Below are 15,118 nucleotides of genomic sequence, written 5' to 3'. Positions count from 1 at the left end.
GCTGTTCCTGCAGCATTTGCTGGTATCCTGGCTCTGAATGTTGCATTACCCCACACTGACTCTTGCACAGAAACACCAGTTACGGCCCAAATACACTTGTGTTTCTTAGGTTTCGCACATCTGTTTGCAAATGCCACATGCAGCTGTTCTGCAGTTCCCCCTAGCTGCAAAACAATTTATTTATTTATTTTTAATCCTCACCAAAAGCCAAGAAATCTTTACCAGCTAACACAGCTTTTGGCCCTGGTAGGCGAGGCACAAATCCAGCAGCGCACAGGCCAAATCCCTTCAGCTGGAAGGTATTGTGCTGTTATTTACTTTGGAAGCACAGATGCGATTTATTCTCGTGTTGGGGGTTCTGGTGTCACCGATTCCCAGGGAAGGGAGCTTGGCCTCGTGTGTAAGCGGAAAACATCCCTGGGTTTGTGAGGGGAGCCCGTTGTGTGCTGAGGCGGACACAAAATGGGGGCGGCCGTGGCTGCTGGTGGGGCTCTTGGGTGTTGGGGGAGAAATATTTCAGTAAAATGCCACTTTTCAAAATGAAATAAACGAGAAAGGGAAATGTGAACATCTTCTGGCCCCTCTGCCGGGCCAGAATTGCTCTTCCACGTCTCGGGAGAGCGAGGGGGGCCCCGGCAGCGCCACCCGCCCGCCGCTTCTGGCGGGAAGGCGCCACCGCCATGTCGGGGCCGCCCAGCACCTGCCCGGTGGCCGCTGCCCGTGTGGGGCAGGAGCCCGGCGGGGCCGAGCGAGGGTGCAGCGGGGCTGAGGCGAGCGGGAGCCGCCCCCGGCAGCACCTCCCGGGGCCTCTCGGCGAGCAGCGCCCGGCCCCGTTACCGGCACCGCCTCAGCCGCGGGGCGGAGCGGGCGGCGGCGGCGCCCGGCAGGAGGCGGCGGTCGGGGCCGGGCCGGGCTGGGCTGGGACGGGGCCGCTCCCCCCTCTCTCGGCACCCCCCTGCGGGCCCCGCGATGTTCAACCGGGCCGTGAGCCGCCTCAGCAGGAAGCGCCCGCCCTCAGGTACCGGGGGCGCCTCAGGCTGGGGGGACGGGGACGGGACCGGGACGGGATGGGGGGAGCCATGGGGCGGCCGCCGCGCTGAGGGAAAGGCTTCGGGCGCCTCGTTCGCAGGGATGCGTGGCCGGGGAGCGCCTCCAGAGATGCTGCGAAAGCAGAACGGCCCCTGCGCTTCCTTCCTGGGGGCTAAAAGTGGAAGCCGGTGGCCAGCTGCTGCTGCTGCTGCTGCTGGTGGTGCTGGTGGTGGCCGCAGGACGGGATGCGGTGCGGGGAGCGCGCCCAAAGCAGCAGCAAGGCGCCGTGGCTTCGTGAAACAGGCAGGTGAACCTTCAACGGGACTGCTGGATCAATTAAGGAGGGTTTCCTTAATTAACAATCAAGCGTGCGATCACGGAGCCGTTGAGGTTGGATAAGGAGGCCCGTGCTGGATGTTTGGTGCGAGCAGGGGCTGCGTGAGGTGGGCTGGGGGCAGCAGGCGCTGAGGGGGCTCTGTGAGGGCCGTGCCTGGTGTCTCAGGGGCTTGGTGAGGCTCCAGGTCTCTCTGTGGCTGCTGGCACAGCTCGGTGTGAGCACTGCTTGCTGTGCTTTCGGCCCATATCATCGGAGGCTGCAGCTCTTTGCCGTTTCTGGTAGCCCCCCTCATCTGACAGGCACAGCGTTACGAGCGCCGCGCTCACCAGCACATCTGCCCCGCACAAAGAGGCTTTATCCCAGCCTTGCTGCCTGACTGGAAAAAGCAGCTCCTGCAGGATCCTGCCCTGAACTACCACGCTATCCCGCCTGCTAGCAGAGCGTGGGATTCTCCTCCGAAATAACGGTGCCGTGCACGCAAGCACTTGGTCGCTTGCTGTGTTCGTGCCGGCCGCTGCACATCCCAGAGGCAGCGGTGTCAGGGCTGCTCGCTCAGTGGAAACTTTGCTTCAGCAGCCCCCGAGCTGCCTGCTGCTGGCTCGCTCTGCCTCTTGGCTTCTGCTCTGCCTGAGAGATAGCGAGCGCTTTCCTGGGGCAGTCAGAAATAAGAGATATAATTAGCGTGTTTATCGCGTGCGTGCTGATTACGGCTTTTTCAGGAACGTGAAGTGGAAGAACTGCCATGGCGTAACGCCCTGCTCCATGCTCACAGTTATCTCCCAGTGCTCAGTGGCAGCAAGTGCCAGCCTGCCTGGTTTTATTGCTCACAGACATGTACCTGTTGGTCACTAAACGCTGGTGCTGAGCCTGTTATTCCCCGTGTACGCTATGTAACTTGGTCACCAGATGCTTTTAACAGCAGGAAGTTATCTTTATAAACAGCAAATGGTGCTAATTAGGGTTATTCCTGTAATTACGTTTATTGCAGGATTGCATTCTAAAATAAACATTTTCAGGTTTTCATTGAGTGGTTTTTAAGGAAAGGTTCTCATTGAGGTTCTCATTATTTCTTCAGTGGAAGCATTGTTTTTAAGGAAATTTAGTAAGATCTTGGGGCTATGGACATGGGGATCATTCTGGGGAACTTTATCCTGTCCTAAGGTCTTAAAAACTTCTGGACATCACACATCAAATCTGCTACATGAAGCTAATACGTGGAGTGGGAAGGTACGATCCCAACTGGGGGGCACTTGTATTAAAAAAGAGAATGTTTGTGACTGCTTATTTAATGGGGTGTAATAAAAACACCCTGCGGCTTTCATGGGCTTATAAAGCTGGAGGATGTTCCCCGCTGCCCTGCACCCCTTTACGCAGCGCTGCCGCTCTGCTTGCAGGTGGGAGCGACCCTCAGGAGCCCGTGGTGCTCTGCTCACATTGCCTTGCTGCTCCCACCTGGCTGTCGCATGGTTTACAAAGATCAGATGCCTGGACGCTTTGAGTCAGGCTCCTAAAATAAATTTCACAAATCACAATCGGGAACCACATCCTTTTGCCTGAGGGGAGGGGAAACTGAGGCACAGATAATTCACTGCAGCGCTGTTTCTAGGCGGAGTGGAATTAGTTTTCTTACACGGGCAGGGCTGTAGCTGTACCTCCTGCTTTGGAGACAAACCTGTCGCGGCCCTTACTGAGGGGGTGTCCTGAAACCTGAAATAACCACTTGTGAAGCGGGAAGGGGAGATTTTCGCAGTGGTCTCTCTCACCGCTAGGAAAACAAATGGACTCTGCAAGTCTGCAGCAGCCCAAACTCTTCGCTGCAGTGCGAGTGCTTCGTGGGGTTTAACCATAGCTGTGAAGGGCATCTGATAGCACAGCTCTGCACAGATCATGCTGTGAGATACTTGCTGAGGTTTAGATTCATGGCGGAGGGAGGGTTTGTAAGAGAACTGCAGCAGAAGTTGCTGGGATCTGGGTTTCCAGTACCGGCAGGGAGAGACGAAGGGGCTGTGAGGACGCCTGCGGTGGTTTCAGCACGCGCTTTGTGCACCTCTGCGGTGTGCAGGGACCTCGGCTGGTGCCTGGCTGCTCACGGCCCTTCAGCCCTTCTGTGTCTCCTCCTGGCATCCCGAGTGCACGAGGAAAGGAGGCCAAGCTCTTCGTGTGTATTTGAGAGTTGTTCAGATCAGCAGTAAAAGCTCTGGAGCCTTCCCAAGGAATAGGTCTTCTGATGCGTAGCCAGCAAACAATTTTTTGGCTTCACCAGCCTTGGATGCGATGTGCTTTCTGTCCCTGGGACAGAAATACTCAGAACCATGTACCAGCTGTCCTATCTGCGGTGGCAGCCCAGCGTACCTCGTGAAAACAGAACTTCAGGGGACTTGAAAACAAACAAACAATCAGAAAAACCACCCAGAGGCCGCTCGCCCAGCGCAGGTTGGCTCAGCCGGGGTGAGGCTCCTCTGCCAGCTGCCCCTCTCCCCTGAGACCACGTGAAGGTGCCAGACTTGTTCTGCTGAACAAACCATCGCATTTCTTTCCCCTTCTGCCTTTTCCCACCTCCCAGCAATGAGTCTTTCCTTGAAAATAAGTTTCGTGCGTGTGACCGAGTGGGATTTGCTTTGTAGGCACCGATGCCACGGGCTGCCAGGAGGAAAGGCAGAAGGAAAGGTCCTGCTGCTGCGCGGGCTGCGGTCACTGTGCTCCACAGGCAAAAGGTGCCTGAACTCCCATAAAGCAACGGCAGCGCCTACTTCTGTGCTCGTGAATTATCCAGCTGCGAGACAATTTTACCTCTCTCGATGCAAAGCAGCATTCAAATATGTGCGTGTGTTTATTTTCAGTTTTATGGTGTTTCCTTTAAAGAGCGCAGCTGTAATCCAAGGGAGCAGAGGGGAATGGGGAAGAACTGCGTGTGATGTTAATCACTCCTAACAAAGATGCTCTCCTCAATTTTTCCAGAGATAAACGACAGCGAGGGTCACCCCAGCAGCAGCCACCAGAGCTTGAAAGGAACCTCAAAATGGGCTTCATCGCTGGAGAACCTCCTCGAAGATCCAGAGGGAGTTAAACGATTTAGGGTTGCTATATTACCTATAAATATTTATATAAACTAGAATTAGGAGGAGTGAGATGAATGAGGCTCACCACAAATGGTGCAGCTGTGCCAGTGCTGTAAGCACACAGGCTCGCATCCTTCTAGACATGTACCCTGTGCCGAGGTGGCAGAGTTGGAGCTGTGGCATTTGCCGAGCTGCTGATGTGGGGAATTGCTTGCTCTTGTAAGGCCTGCAGAAGGCTTTGGGTAGCATCTTTTTAATGGGATCGGTCAGCTGTTGTGAGGATTAACAGTTTACTGTTAGATAAACGACAGGCCTTGAGCAACTGATCTCTCTCGCCAAGCATTATTAATTGCTGGGCCCATTCCCACACATCCTTACTCAAGCAGCAAGTTACCACAAACCATTCCCTCAGCCTGATAACTCTGAGTGGCTCTTATTTTGTATTGCAGCAGCTGTACTGAAAAACATTAGCTTAACTACAAACGGTGAGCTTGTGTAGCTCCAAATGGAGGCTTGAGGCTTAATTAGATGAGGACGGACAGTTGGTTTATCAAGGCCTTGTGGCTGAAGTCAAAGGATTAGCTGCAGCAATAGGAACTACCTGGTAAAGTATGGCTTTGCTGGGCCAAGAACTGATAAAATACACTGGGATAAATTATTTCCTCCCAGACTGGTTTGAAAACTGATGTAAACCAGGATTATAAACCACTGTAATTACTGTGTGATTGAGAATTCTTAAAACAACAACAAAAATCGTGGTACTATTTAATTCTTGGCATTACTCAATCTTTATTTTCTAATGCTTGGAAGTAAAAATTGTCAATCTCAGAGCTATAAATATTTCAATCACTGCTTTTTATACGTCAGTTTAATGTAGTTTTTTCCCCTCATTTTAAAGCATTCTTCAGTTTTGGGAGAATGCTTAAACACCGTTTAGAGAAGGCAAATACGTCTTCTGCTTTAGTTACTTAAGTAAATTTATTGCCACTGATGATCATGTTTAGAAACACTTTGATATGTAGAGATTTCACTCATTAAAAAAATCAGAAAGATGCTAGACAAGAATCTCAAGTGATCTGTTGCTCTCATTAAAATAGTTCATTATACTCACCTGCTAATGAATTCATATATTTGCAGAGTTCCCTTTGAGTAATAACTGTGAAATTGCTCAAGTTATTTAAGGGAGACTGAAGACGCTCTTCGTCTTAGTTACTGATAAGCTCTGAGATTAGATGTAGCTCATCCTTCTCCTGGAATGTGCTTTTAAAGTGCTGAATATATTGTTCATTGGTGCCTCGGCAGCGAGTAGACACATTAATGCAGTGCTTCTGTCACACTCTTAACTCGTGTCACGGTGAAAACTAGCCATAGGCAGCTTCTGGCTTTAATAGCTATGGTAGGAAGAGAGAAGAACAGTCGAGAAATTGGGTCCTAGCTTTGGTAACTTTTCTTTTTCTTTTCCCTAGGAATTTTTAAAGAAAGAATTCAGTGAAGAAAATGTTTTGTTCTGGCTAGCATGTGAAGAATTTAAGAAAACACAGGGAAAAAAACAGGTATGCTTCCTAAATAAATTTTACTTGTCAGCAAGGTTTCCATAGCAGAAATGGAGCTGTAATATTTCTGTCACATAATGTGCCTCATGTGAGTGCAAATAAACACATTTGAGGGAGTTGTACTGAAATCATTGTGGTAGAATTGTTTAGAAACAAGGTTGGTTTTATTTCCAATCAAAACAAAATGCTGAAATTGCCAGGTTTGCTGTGTTTGACAACTAAACTTTTTGTTGCTGCTTTGGAATAGCAAAAAGTTTAGTTCACTAATATTGCATTATCTTGTTTGAAAATATAAAGTTATCTGTTTCAGGACATTTTAAAACATAGTAGCTATTATATCAAAATATACACCACTATGCTTAATATGCAAACATAAAAACAAACAGCACAAACAAAATGTTTTACAATACCAAACTGAATTGTTTTGCCTTACCAAATTACCAAAGCAAAAGTATTTGAGGGTCCATTTGGATTATTTTGTTTAAATATTTATTTAGATTGATACTTTTTTTTTAAATTTTATTGCTACATTCCTATTTTCATAAAAGCTATAATTTTCCGGTAAAAATATTCTGTTGGAAGCTTTTTAACCAACCATCTCCAGTAACTTCCATCGAAGTCTAGGTGCAACAGGAACACAGGATGTACTTTTGCTTCTTCTTAGAAGCCTGTAGAGTCAGGCCTAAAATATGTACCACGTCCTGTTTGATTGTTTCTGGAAAAACTCTAAGATTTTTTTTTTTGTCAAATTCTGAATTTATTTATCTTCAAGGTAGTTTCAAAACTCCAACTGAATAGTACAATCAGTGAAAATAAAGCTCTTAAATCTTAGAAGCCCTCTTTTTTTTGATATCCCACCTTTATGCCCTTCACATACTCCCCTCTTATTGATGACAAAGGGAATGTTTTGGAAGGCAACAGGTGCAAATTTTTGTGTTACTCTGGGCCAGTTGAATAGCATGAGGAGGTGAGGCTGGGAAAATACCACTTAAACCTGCTTCAGATGGGACAGCATATGCTGTGAGTAACATCAGAAATGCCAGGGAATTGGAATCAGGTGGGGGAGCTGGCCTTCTGGGGGCATTAGCAAGTGCATCTGGAGGAGCTGCCCCAGTTCTTGTGTCCAGACTGCAGGACTTCCTGTCTTCAGGCCAGTCAAATGTTGTCAGTGGATAATGTTTTGCAGCAGAATACTGGATTTTCAGCAAAACTTATTTTTGAGAGGGGACAGTCAAGTGTCAGGAGGCAGGATGACAGAGGTTACTGCTTGTGCTAGCTGCTCCTCCGGTGGCAGCAATTTCCGTGGGTGGAGTGAGGAGCGCAGCCAGGCTGCGAGTCCATCTGTCCCCTTGCCTGTGAGGGGATTTCAGCTGCAGCCGGGCTGAGGCACGCTGGAAGCCAACGTCTGATGGCACCAAGCTCGCCCAGACAGGTCCTCAGACCTGGCTCTGCTTTGGAGGAAGCAGCTGCTTCCAATCCCATCGTGTCAGTCTGAGGTAGAAGGCGTTTGATCTCCTCCTCCCCCAGATGTCCATACAGTGTCCTGGCTGGTTCCCTACTCCCCTTCTGAGCTGGTAAAATAGAAGCCAGCATCGCAGTTCATGAACAAATGGAAAGATCCCTTTGCTCTGTGTAGGGCAGATGTTTTTTTTTCTTGGTGCGTCACGCAGTGTCCTTGCTAAGAGGTGTGTAGGTATCAAACCAGACTTTAAAAAGGAAACGAAAATGGAAAATCCTTCTGTCAGGTCCCATGTTTGCCATTGGATAGCAATCAGATTTTCCCTTACTAAATAATTTCCATCTTTTTAGATTTACAGCATTGTGCACGCTAGTGCAGGAAATGGCAAACTGATGGGTAGAGATAGCAGCTTAGTGAATGCTTGACTGGATTGCCAAACGAAGGGATGGAGACTTGGTTAGTTTCAACTCAGCTGAATTATTCAGTACCAGTGATTACAGCACAGTGTGTAACGAGAGCTTTGGCACAGTAGACTCCAAACGTTACAACCAGGTAGCATAAGGATGCTTTAGGATGACACGGATTTGCAGTGAGTTTTCGTAGCTACTGCTTATTTAGTTAACTTACACAGCTAGAAAAAGCACTAAAAGTAGAAATCCTTCAAGTGTTCACGATAGCATTAAGCACGAATATGTCTTCTGAAAGTGACTCTTGCAGAAATCGCTTTGTATCTGTCTGATGTGAGCAAAGTGTTCCAAAACCAACTTAGTTATTTAACAACCTGCTTCTCATTAGAGCTGGTTTACCACAGAAACTCTCACAGACACTCGGATTTCGGTCAGATGAAGTTGATTTCAATTAAACCTGGATAAAGTAGGATTGTTTTTTTCTATTTTTAAAGTATAAAATAAACTTGCCGTTACTTGACGTGCGAGTGTTAGCATGAGGGTTTTCTTAGATGCAGCTTGCACCAAAGTCACCAGCCGCTCGTTGGATTAATTATCTGCTGTGCTCAGTGCTGTCGTGGTCCTGCGGGGGCTGCTGTGAGGTGGGGAGGTTGGCTCGGGAGCTGCTGCCCTTCCCTGCTGTCCAGCCTGCTCCTTGCAGGCAGGTGCCAGCTCGCCCTGGCTGTGCTTTCTGCTGGCTGCAAGTTGCCGAACTCTGTTAGTGCCATTCTGAGAAAATATCCAGTGCCTTTTGTCGAGGCTCATTAAGTTTGCTTCAGTCTTTACTCTAACCACAGCCATGTGGGCTCTGCCTACAGAGCTGATGTATCGAGCCTACACGGCAGATCTTGCAAGATGTTGTGCAGATGCATCTTCTCTGCCCCCTTCCTCTTGAATGTGAGCCACTGTGCAGCCAGGGTTGCTTGATCACAGGAGCAGAGGGAGCACTGGCAAGAAGAAGCCTGGCACCTGCCCGTGGTGTTGGCTCTAGACTAGTGGTGGGAATGCAGAAAGCAGCAGAAAAGGAGTTCAGACCATACCTCTCCTCGAGTTTACATTTGTTTTCCTGTTTTGGTGAGTGAATGCAAAATGCACGCATGGTGCAGGGGAGATGTTCAGCATCTGCAGAGTTGGGCAGCGAGCAGACTGCATCAGGAGCCTGGACAGGTCTTTAGGTGGGCCGACTCCAAGCTGTTGTCTTGCAGCATGGAAGTACAAGCTCTTCCCCTCCGCTCAGGAAACACCTCTGTCATTTAAAATAAAGAAATAAAAAGGATATTTTCCTTATCACTCCTTTAAAATTGAAGTCAAAATAGAAATGTCATTTTTAGTGAAGACTGGGGAAGGAATTAAGTGAGCTCTGCTGCCACCCATATGGTCCACATCTTAGGACACTCATTTAACTATTGAAATGGGAGTGGTGAGGATAAGTGAATAAAATTTAACTTTAAATATTTTACTGAGGTTAGTTATGTGTTTCTGCTTGTTAATGAAATAAATAACATGTCCCTTGTGCTACTTTCCAAGTTTTAAATGCTTCTTCTATTGCAGCTGAGCTGTAAGGACAAGTTACAGATTGTAGGAAGTGTTTTGAACAACAGAGAATCTTTTCAGCTGTTGCTGAAATTCAGCAAAATGCTCAAGTTGTGTAGAGACCACTTTCAGAACAAATGTGTATTATGGTTGGATTTGATGGTCCTGAAAGGCTTTTCCATCCCATATCACACTGTGATTCCGTATCTGTTCTGTACCACGTCCTTCTGCTACTTCTCCTGTGAAATGTGGCAGTGTTTATAAAGGACTAGGTAACACCGCACAGCTGCTAACTGCTGGAGTCTGCTCTGATGAGCATCTGGGACTCCCATTCACCTCATTTGGGAACCGCACATGCTTCAGAGCTGAATTTGACCTTAGGAAAGGAAGTGGGAAGGAATATTTTATCCATTTGAACTACCGAGGGGGATTTGCGTAGACAGAACTTTGTATTCCAGAGGGGAACTTGGCGTGGATGCAGAGGCGAGTACACAGATGTAAGAGAAAAGTGCCAGAAACGCCTTAATAACCACCTGTGAACAAGGTCCCAGTCTCAGAATCAGAGCAGAGTCCCCCGCGCTGAGGCTTTAGTTTGAGGCTAGAACGAAGATCGCCACCCACCGACTGGGAACAGCGCTTCCTCTTCCGCCTGGACCTGGCTTTCCATGAACATCCTCTGGGGAAGGCATAAACATACTGGCAGCTTCACTGTACCTTCATTTATTTTTTAGTTCAACTGATGTTTCCCTGCTGGAACATGGATGTAGCCTAAGAGGGGCTCTGTGTGCAGCAGAACCTGTGAAGTTCATTCGTGTACTTCCACGTCTCCAGTGCCACATCAGGCCCCCCGTGTCTCTGCAGTGACCCCCTCTCCCTACCACAGTTCTTTCACTTCCTTTCTTTGTCATTCTTTCCCACAAAATCCAGAGATCCTCCCCATTTCACCAGCCTCCCACGCAGTCTTCTTGTTCCCCCCATGTTCTCTAACTTCCTCACAGCACTTCTGTTTTCTCTCATGTTTCCCCTCGAGCCTTCCTTTACTCTTTCCCCGTGGTGCCCAGCTTGCTGCTGTGCTCCTTGGGCAAGAAGCGCCTCGTGCTGGGGCTGGCGTGGAGCTCCGTGGGTGTCCATTAGCCACCTGCCAAGTCCTGGCTGGCAGCTTAAGGAGGCAACTTTGGAATATATCCTTTGCACTTGGCCTGTGTGAGGGCTTTAACATAATTTAAGGCAGTCACAGCTCTGATTGGATTAATGGCTCATTTAGAACAGCCGTCTCTGACCCAGTCTCCCCTAATCTGTGAAACTGAAAAGATTGGGGATCTTCACAGAACACCTCACAGTGACTGAACGCAGCTGGCACGTGATAGTTTATCCACCAGCTGAGTGACCTGTAGCACTTTGCGTCCCCTTCGGTGGAGAGAGAGTTAACTCTCAGGCATTACTAATTGTCAAGCACATGTTGCTTTTCTTCTAATTATCACCAAATGCTGATCCTCAGCTGTGAAACATTAAAGAAATTCTGGGACTTGTTCATGGGTAAGGGTTTAAGCGCTTCCTCCTTCAAGCCCACTTCCTGCCAAAGGGTCCCCTCGCAGACAGTTGCTCGTTAAATGCAGCGAGGAACGCTGACACGGACCCACTGCCAGTTATCTGGGCCTGCTGCTCTGCAGGCTGTGCTTTCAGAGGGCTGCAGTGAGGCTTACCTTGTACGTGGCTTGGCAGTGTTCTTCCTCACAAGCTTTCTCTTGATCTGACTGGCCTGTGTTTGATGTTAAAGGATTTTAGCCACTTGGATGTTGCTTTGATGCTTAAGGGTGCCTGGTGTGGTCAAAACACTATCACTGGTACTGATCTATCAAGAGAAGACCCCTGAAATCAGGGCAAATGCTAACACAGTGCCTTATGCAAGTCACACCTCTATTTAACAGCTTTTGAGAGACTTATCAATACGGTTAGCCAAAAATTATTACATTTTTCCCCAATCTTGTACTCAGTGTTGGACGTGAGCTGCCCTGAGGTAAAAACACACAAAAAACATGTAAGCTGCACGATGAGGTTATCCAGCAGCAGGCATTATGCACTGATTTGCTTATTTTTGCTGCACAGGGAGAGTAAGCTTCCATGGTGTTTTTTTCCTCCTGGGTTCCTTGTGTATGCTGGTTATCTACTAATAAAAGCAATCTTCTAAATAGTGAAGACAAACCCTAGGTGATGGTGCTGTACAGTTTTACGCTGGATACTCAGTTTTGGACATCACAACTGCTGTCTGACTGACGTGCTGAATACTCACAACTTCTGCTCATGTCAGCACAGGAATTGGCCTGCAGTGATGTTTTTCCTCCAGCACAAATAAGTATAAATAAATAAGCTGATATTCATATTTTTGGTTTGTTTCCTTTTCAATTCACGCTAAGTTTTGTTTTTAAGAAGTGAGTGAGTTAGAAGTTTCCATCAAAAGCTTAAAAATACAGCGACTATTTCCACAGTAAATAATTATTTACGTAAATGTGTCCTTTTGCAGATGCAAGAAAAAGCTAAAGAAATTTACATGACTTTCCTGTCCAGTAAGGCCTCGTCCCAAGTCAATGTTGAAGGGCAGTCCCGTTTGAGTGAGACAATTTTGGAGACACCTCACCCTCTAATGTTTCAGAAGCTCCAGGACCAGGTAAAGCTATTTTCTTCCCCATGCGAACGGTGAAGAAATATGAACCGTACGAATTCCAGTTTGGGACTTTCCTGAAAAATTGGATGAAGTTTGCTCCTGGGTACCTCCGCTGGTAGCTTGGGAATCACCGAGTGCCTAACTTTGTGCCTACATTTTCCTGTGTTCGCTTGTGCCGAGTCATTGCTGATGTTTGTTTCCGTAGTTGCCACTGGTTTCCCTGAGAGCTCAAGATTCCCCTCTTTGCTTTGTTTTGTATTTATATTTATGTGAGCATAATGCAGTTTTCCAAAAAGCCCCCTCTTCTGTGACACACAAAACTAAAGGGAGGAGTTGGCATCTGCTTTGCGTTTTCCTACAGAACTTGGGAGGTCTGGTAGAAATTAAGTAGTGGACTTCAGGTACGCCTTTTGGTGGTAAATCTTCTTAATTGTTAGCTTAGTTCAAATCGTAAGCTGTGAAGTGAGTCATCTGCAGCTTTCCAGCACTTGCCGTCTGTGCTATTTTTAATTTCTGTACCAACCTCAGCACTACCTGTATGTTCCATTTAGCTCTTTTGCGGAGAAGCAGTTACACTGCTTTAAAATAGTGTTTTCAGCCTATTTTTATATCAGGTGCTGAATATGTTAGCTGGGCACTGGCTGGATCAGTTGGAGGGATCTGAGGAGCAAAGGTCCTGCCGTCTTTCAGGGAGATTCCAAGCCATTGGCAGTGGAAGTGCCTGAAACCCAGCTTCCCCGGGAAGAAGCAATGTTTGTCATGGAAAACCTCCTGACTTGGGGGACGGGTGGGTGATTACGTGGTCATGAGCGTGAAGCTGGAGGGGCTACTTGGGTTAGGATGTTTTGCAGCTTTACGGTGAGCATGCACACAAACAGCCAGGGCTTAGTGATAGCTGGCCTGGAAACGTGCTAGAACAGCAGGAGAAGAATCCCAGTGGTGTAGGGAGAAAGTCTGTGAACTTACCAAATGCAGAACGTTTGGGTTGTTGTAGATTTCCACTGCTTGAAGCTCCTGTTTATTGCTGTTAGATAATTGAGGAAGAGTTATGTTCTTCTCTTGTCTTCAATCCTTATAAAGTTATGAAGAGCAGTGCATATAACTTGATCTCTAACAAACACTGCTCACTGCTACTGGCAGCTTGTGCTTCAGGCGCAGTCAGCCGGGCTCGTTGGCCAGAGCTCGTAGGGTTCCCAGCATCAGTGATAACCAGCACTTGGTTCCCCAGCAGCCCTGGTGGTTTAGCTGGGGCTACTTCTGGGGCGACCTTAAGCACACGGCTTAGAGGCAGCTGTTGCTGTTGAAGGGCGTTGGAAGTGGTTGATGAAAATCTGTAGATTTTTAAATACTTGCAGGGTAAGCGTGCCTGCTCCGAGGTGACAAGGGGAGGGAACAAAGAGAACTCAGCTTTTGCACGTGATTATAAAATCTGTGTCTGGCTAACCAGGCTCTAGGGGTACTCAGAGAAGATTTTGATCTGAGCGTTCTCCCTCTCTGGGAGATGCTATAGACGATACAGGAACAAGAGGAGTCTAAGTTCTTAAGCTGACTTAAAACATTTTAACAGGTGATGTTTTCATGGCAATTTTTTTTTGCCCTTAAGCTAGTTTGATAAATGTAATTATACTGGAGTCAGCCAACCCCAGCAAGTGTAATTTGACCTTGCTTAACTGTATTGATTTGAGCCTCTATGAAGAGGGTGTTTTGGAATTAATTTTCAGTCTTCAAGATTGCCACCATTTTAAATGTGTACTTAAATACTTAGATATGTAAACAAGTGATGATTTGTAAAATGCTTTATGTCATTTGTTTTGCAAGGAGGGTAGTGAACAAGTGACAGTTGGTAAAGTGCTTTATGTCATTTATTTTGCAAGGGGGGTGTTCCAGCTCACGCACAGACAAGAGAAGTCAAGTTCTGTTTGCTTGCCTTGGTGTGTCTGTTCAGGTTCCTTGAACATGCGGGGAAAAAAACAAAGAGGCAGTTTGAGATTTTTTTTCCTTCCAAACAGCTGGATTACCCAGTTGCACTACCAGCCAGAAATGAGGCTTGTAAGGTTATCCGCATTTGGATGATCCACAACTGCAGGTCAGAATCCAGAAATTCCTCTTGGAAACGTAGTTACTCTGGGTACCATAAAATGTAATGAGTCACGAGTGATGGCTCAGGGAGGCTGCTCCAATGAGATAGTCATCAGAGGGTGGTGCAGACTTGGGTTTTGCCATGGTTGTAGTTTTCAGGTTTTCTTTTTATTTTCCCATTGTTTCGAGACCAAGCAAAATACGGCCCCAACCTTGACACTGACCAGATTCCAGGCTCCTCTCCCAAGCCCTTTTGTTTTCAGAAAGCTCCGAATGAGTTCTAGCATTTTTTTGCCTGAAGTGGATATAAATAGAAGAGAAAGCAGATGTGTTGAGGGATGAGCCTACACTGGAGCCATTTGACACTTAAATTAAAACTAAAATACACTTTGAGGTGTATTTTAATGTCGCGCCTTTTAGTAATTACAGTCGTGGCAGCAGTAACAGAAAACAAACAAACAAAAAAAAACAGTAGAATTCATATGTTGTCCTCATTCAGAATGTAGTTTTACTTGGGTCATTCTTTTTTGTGTTGTTTTCTTTTCCTCTCTTACCAGATATTCAATCTGATGAAATACGACAGCTACAGCCGCTTCTTAAAGTCAGACATCTTCCTAAACCATAAGAAGTCTGAGGAGCAGGAGGAGAATTCATCAGAGGCTCAGACTGCAGCTAAAAGAGCGTCAAGAATTTACAACACTTGATACGATGAATCTCGTTAGGAGAGGCGATCCAGTAATTAACTCACACTCAGGAACAGTCTAGGTTTATAGCAGTTGCATATAGGGCTTGGGAAAGCTCAAAACATTTTTAGGAGATACTTACCTTTTTAATTGCTTGAATGACTAATTGTTTTTGCATGACAGCTAATAAATAACCAAGTGCCCATGGAAAGACTGTTTCCTAGCTAAAAGGCTGAGGTATTCCTCCATAACATGAATTGCATTTTATATTTCACAAG

At 46.9% G+C, this 15,118-nt stretch overlaps 1 protein-coding gene across 1 annotated transcript; it reads left to right on the top strand.

Moving 5' to 3' along the window:
• Positions 1-969: 969 nt before the first annotated feature.
• RGS10 (regulator of G protein signaling 10) lies at positions 970-14,861 on the top strand (the record flags this gene model as incomplete). The annotated part of the gene is made up of 5 exons (XM_084289998.1): positions 970-1,018; positions 4,325-4,443; positions 5,892-5,978; positions 11,938-12,081; positions 14,715-14,861. The coding sequence occupies 5 exons, from the start codon at positions 970-972 to the stop codon at positions 14,859-14,861; spliced, it is 546 nt and encodes a 181-aa protein (XP_084146124.1).
• Positions 14,862-15,118: the final 257 nt, after the last annotated feature.

The sequence above is a fragment of the Netta rufina genome (assembly GCF_964035555.1).
Source record: "Netta rufina genome assembly, chromosome: 7".
Taxonomy (NCBI): Eukaryota; Metazoa; Chordata; class Aves; order Anseriformes; family Anatidae; genus Netta; species Netta rufina.
Note: the sequence above shows the minus strand (reverse complement) of the source record. Positions and strands in the feature narration are given on the sequence as shown.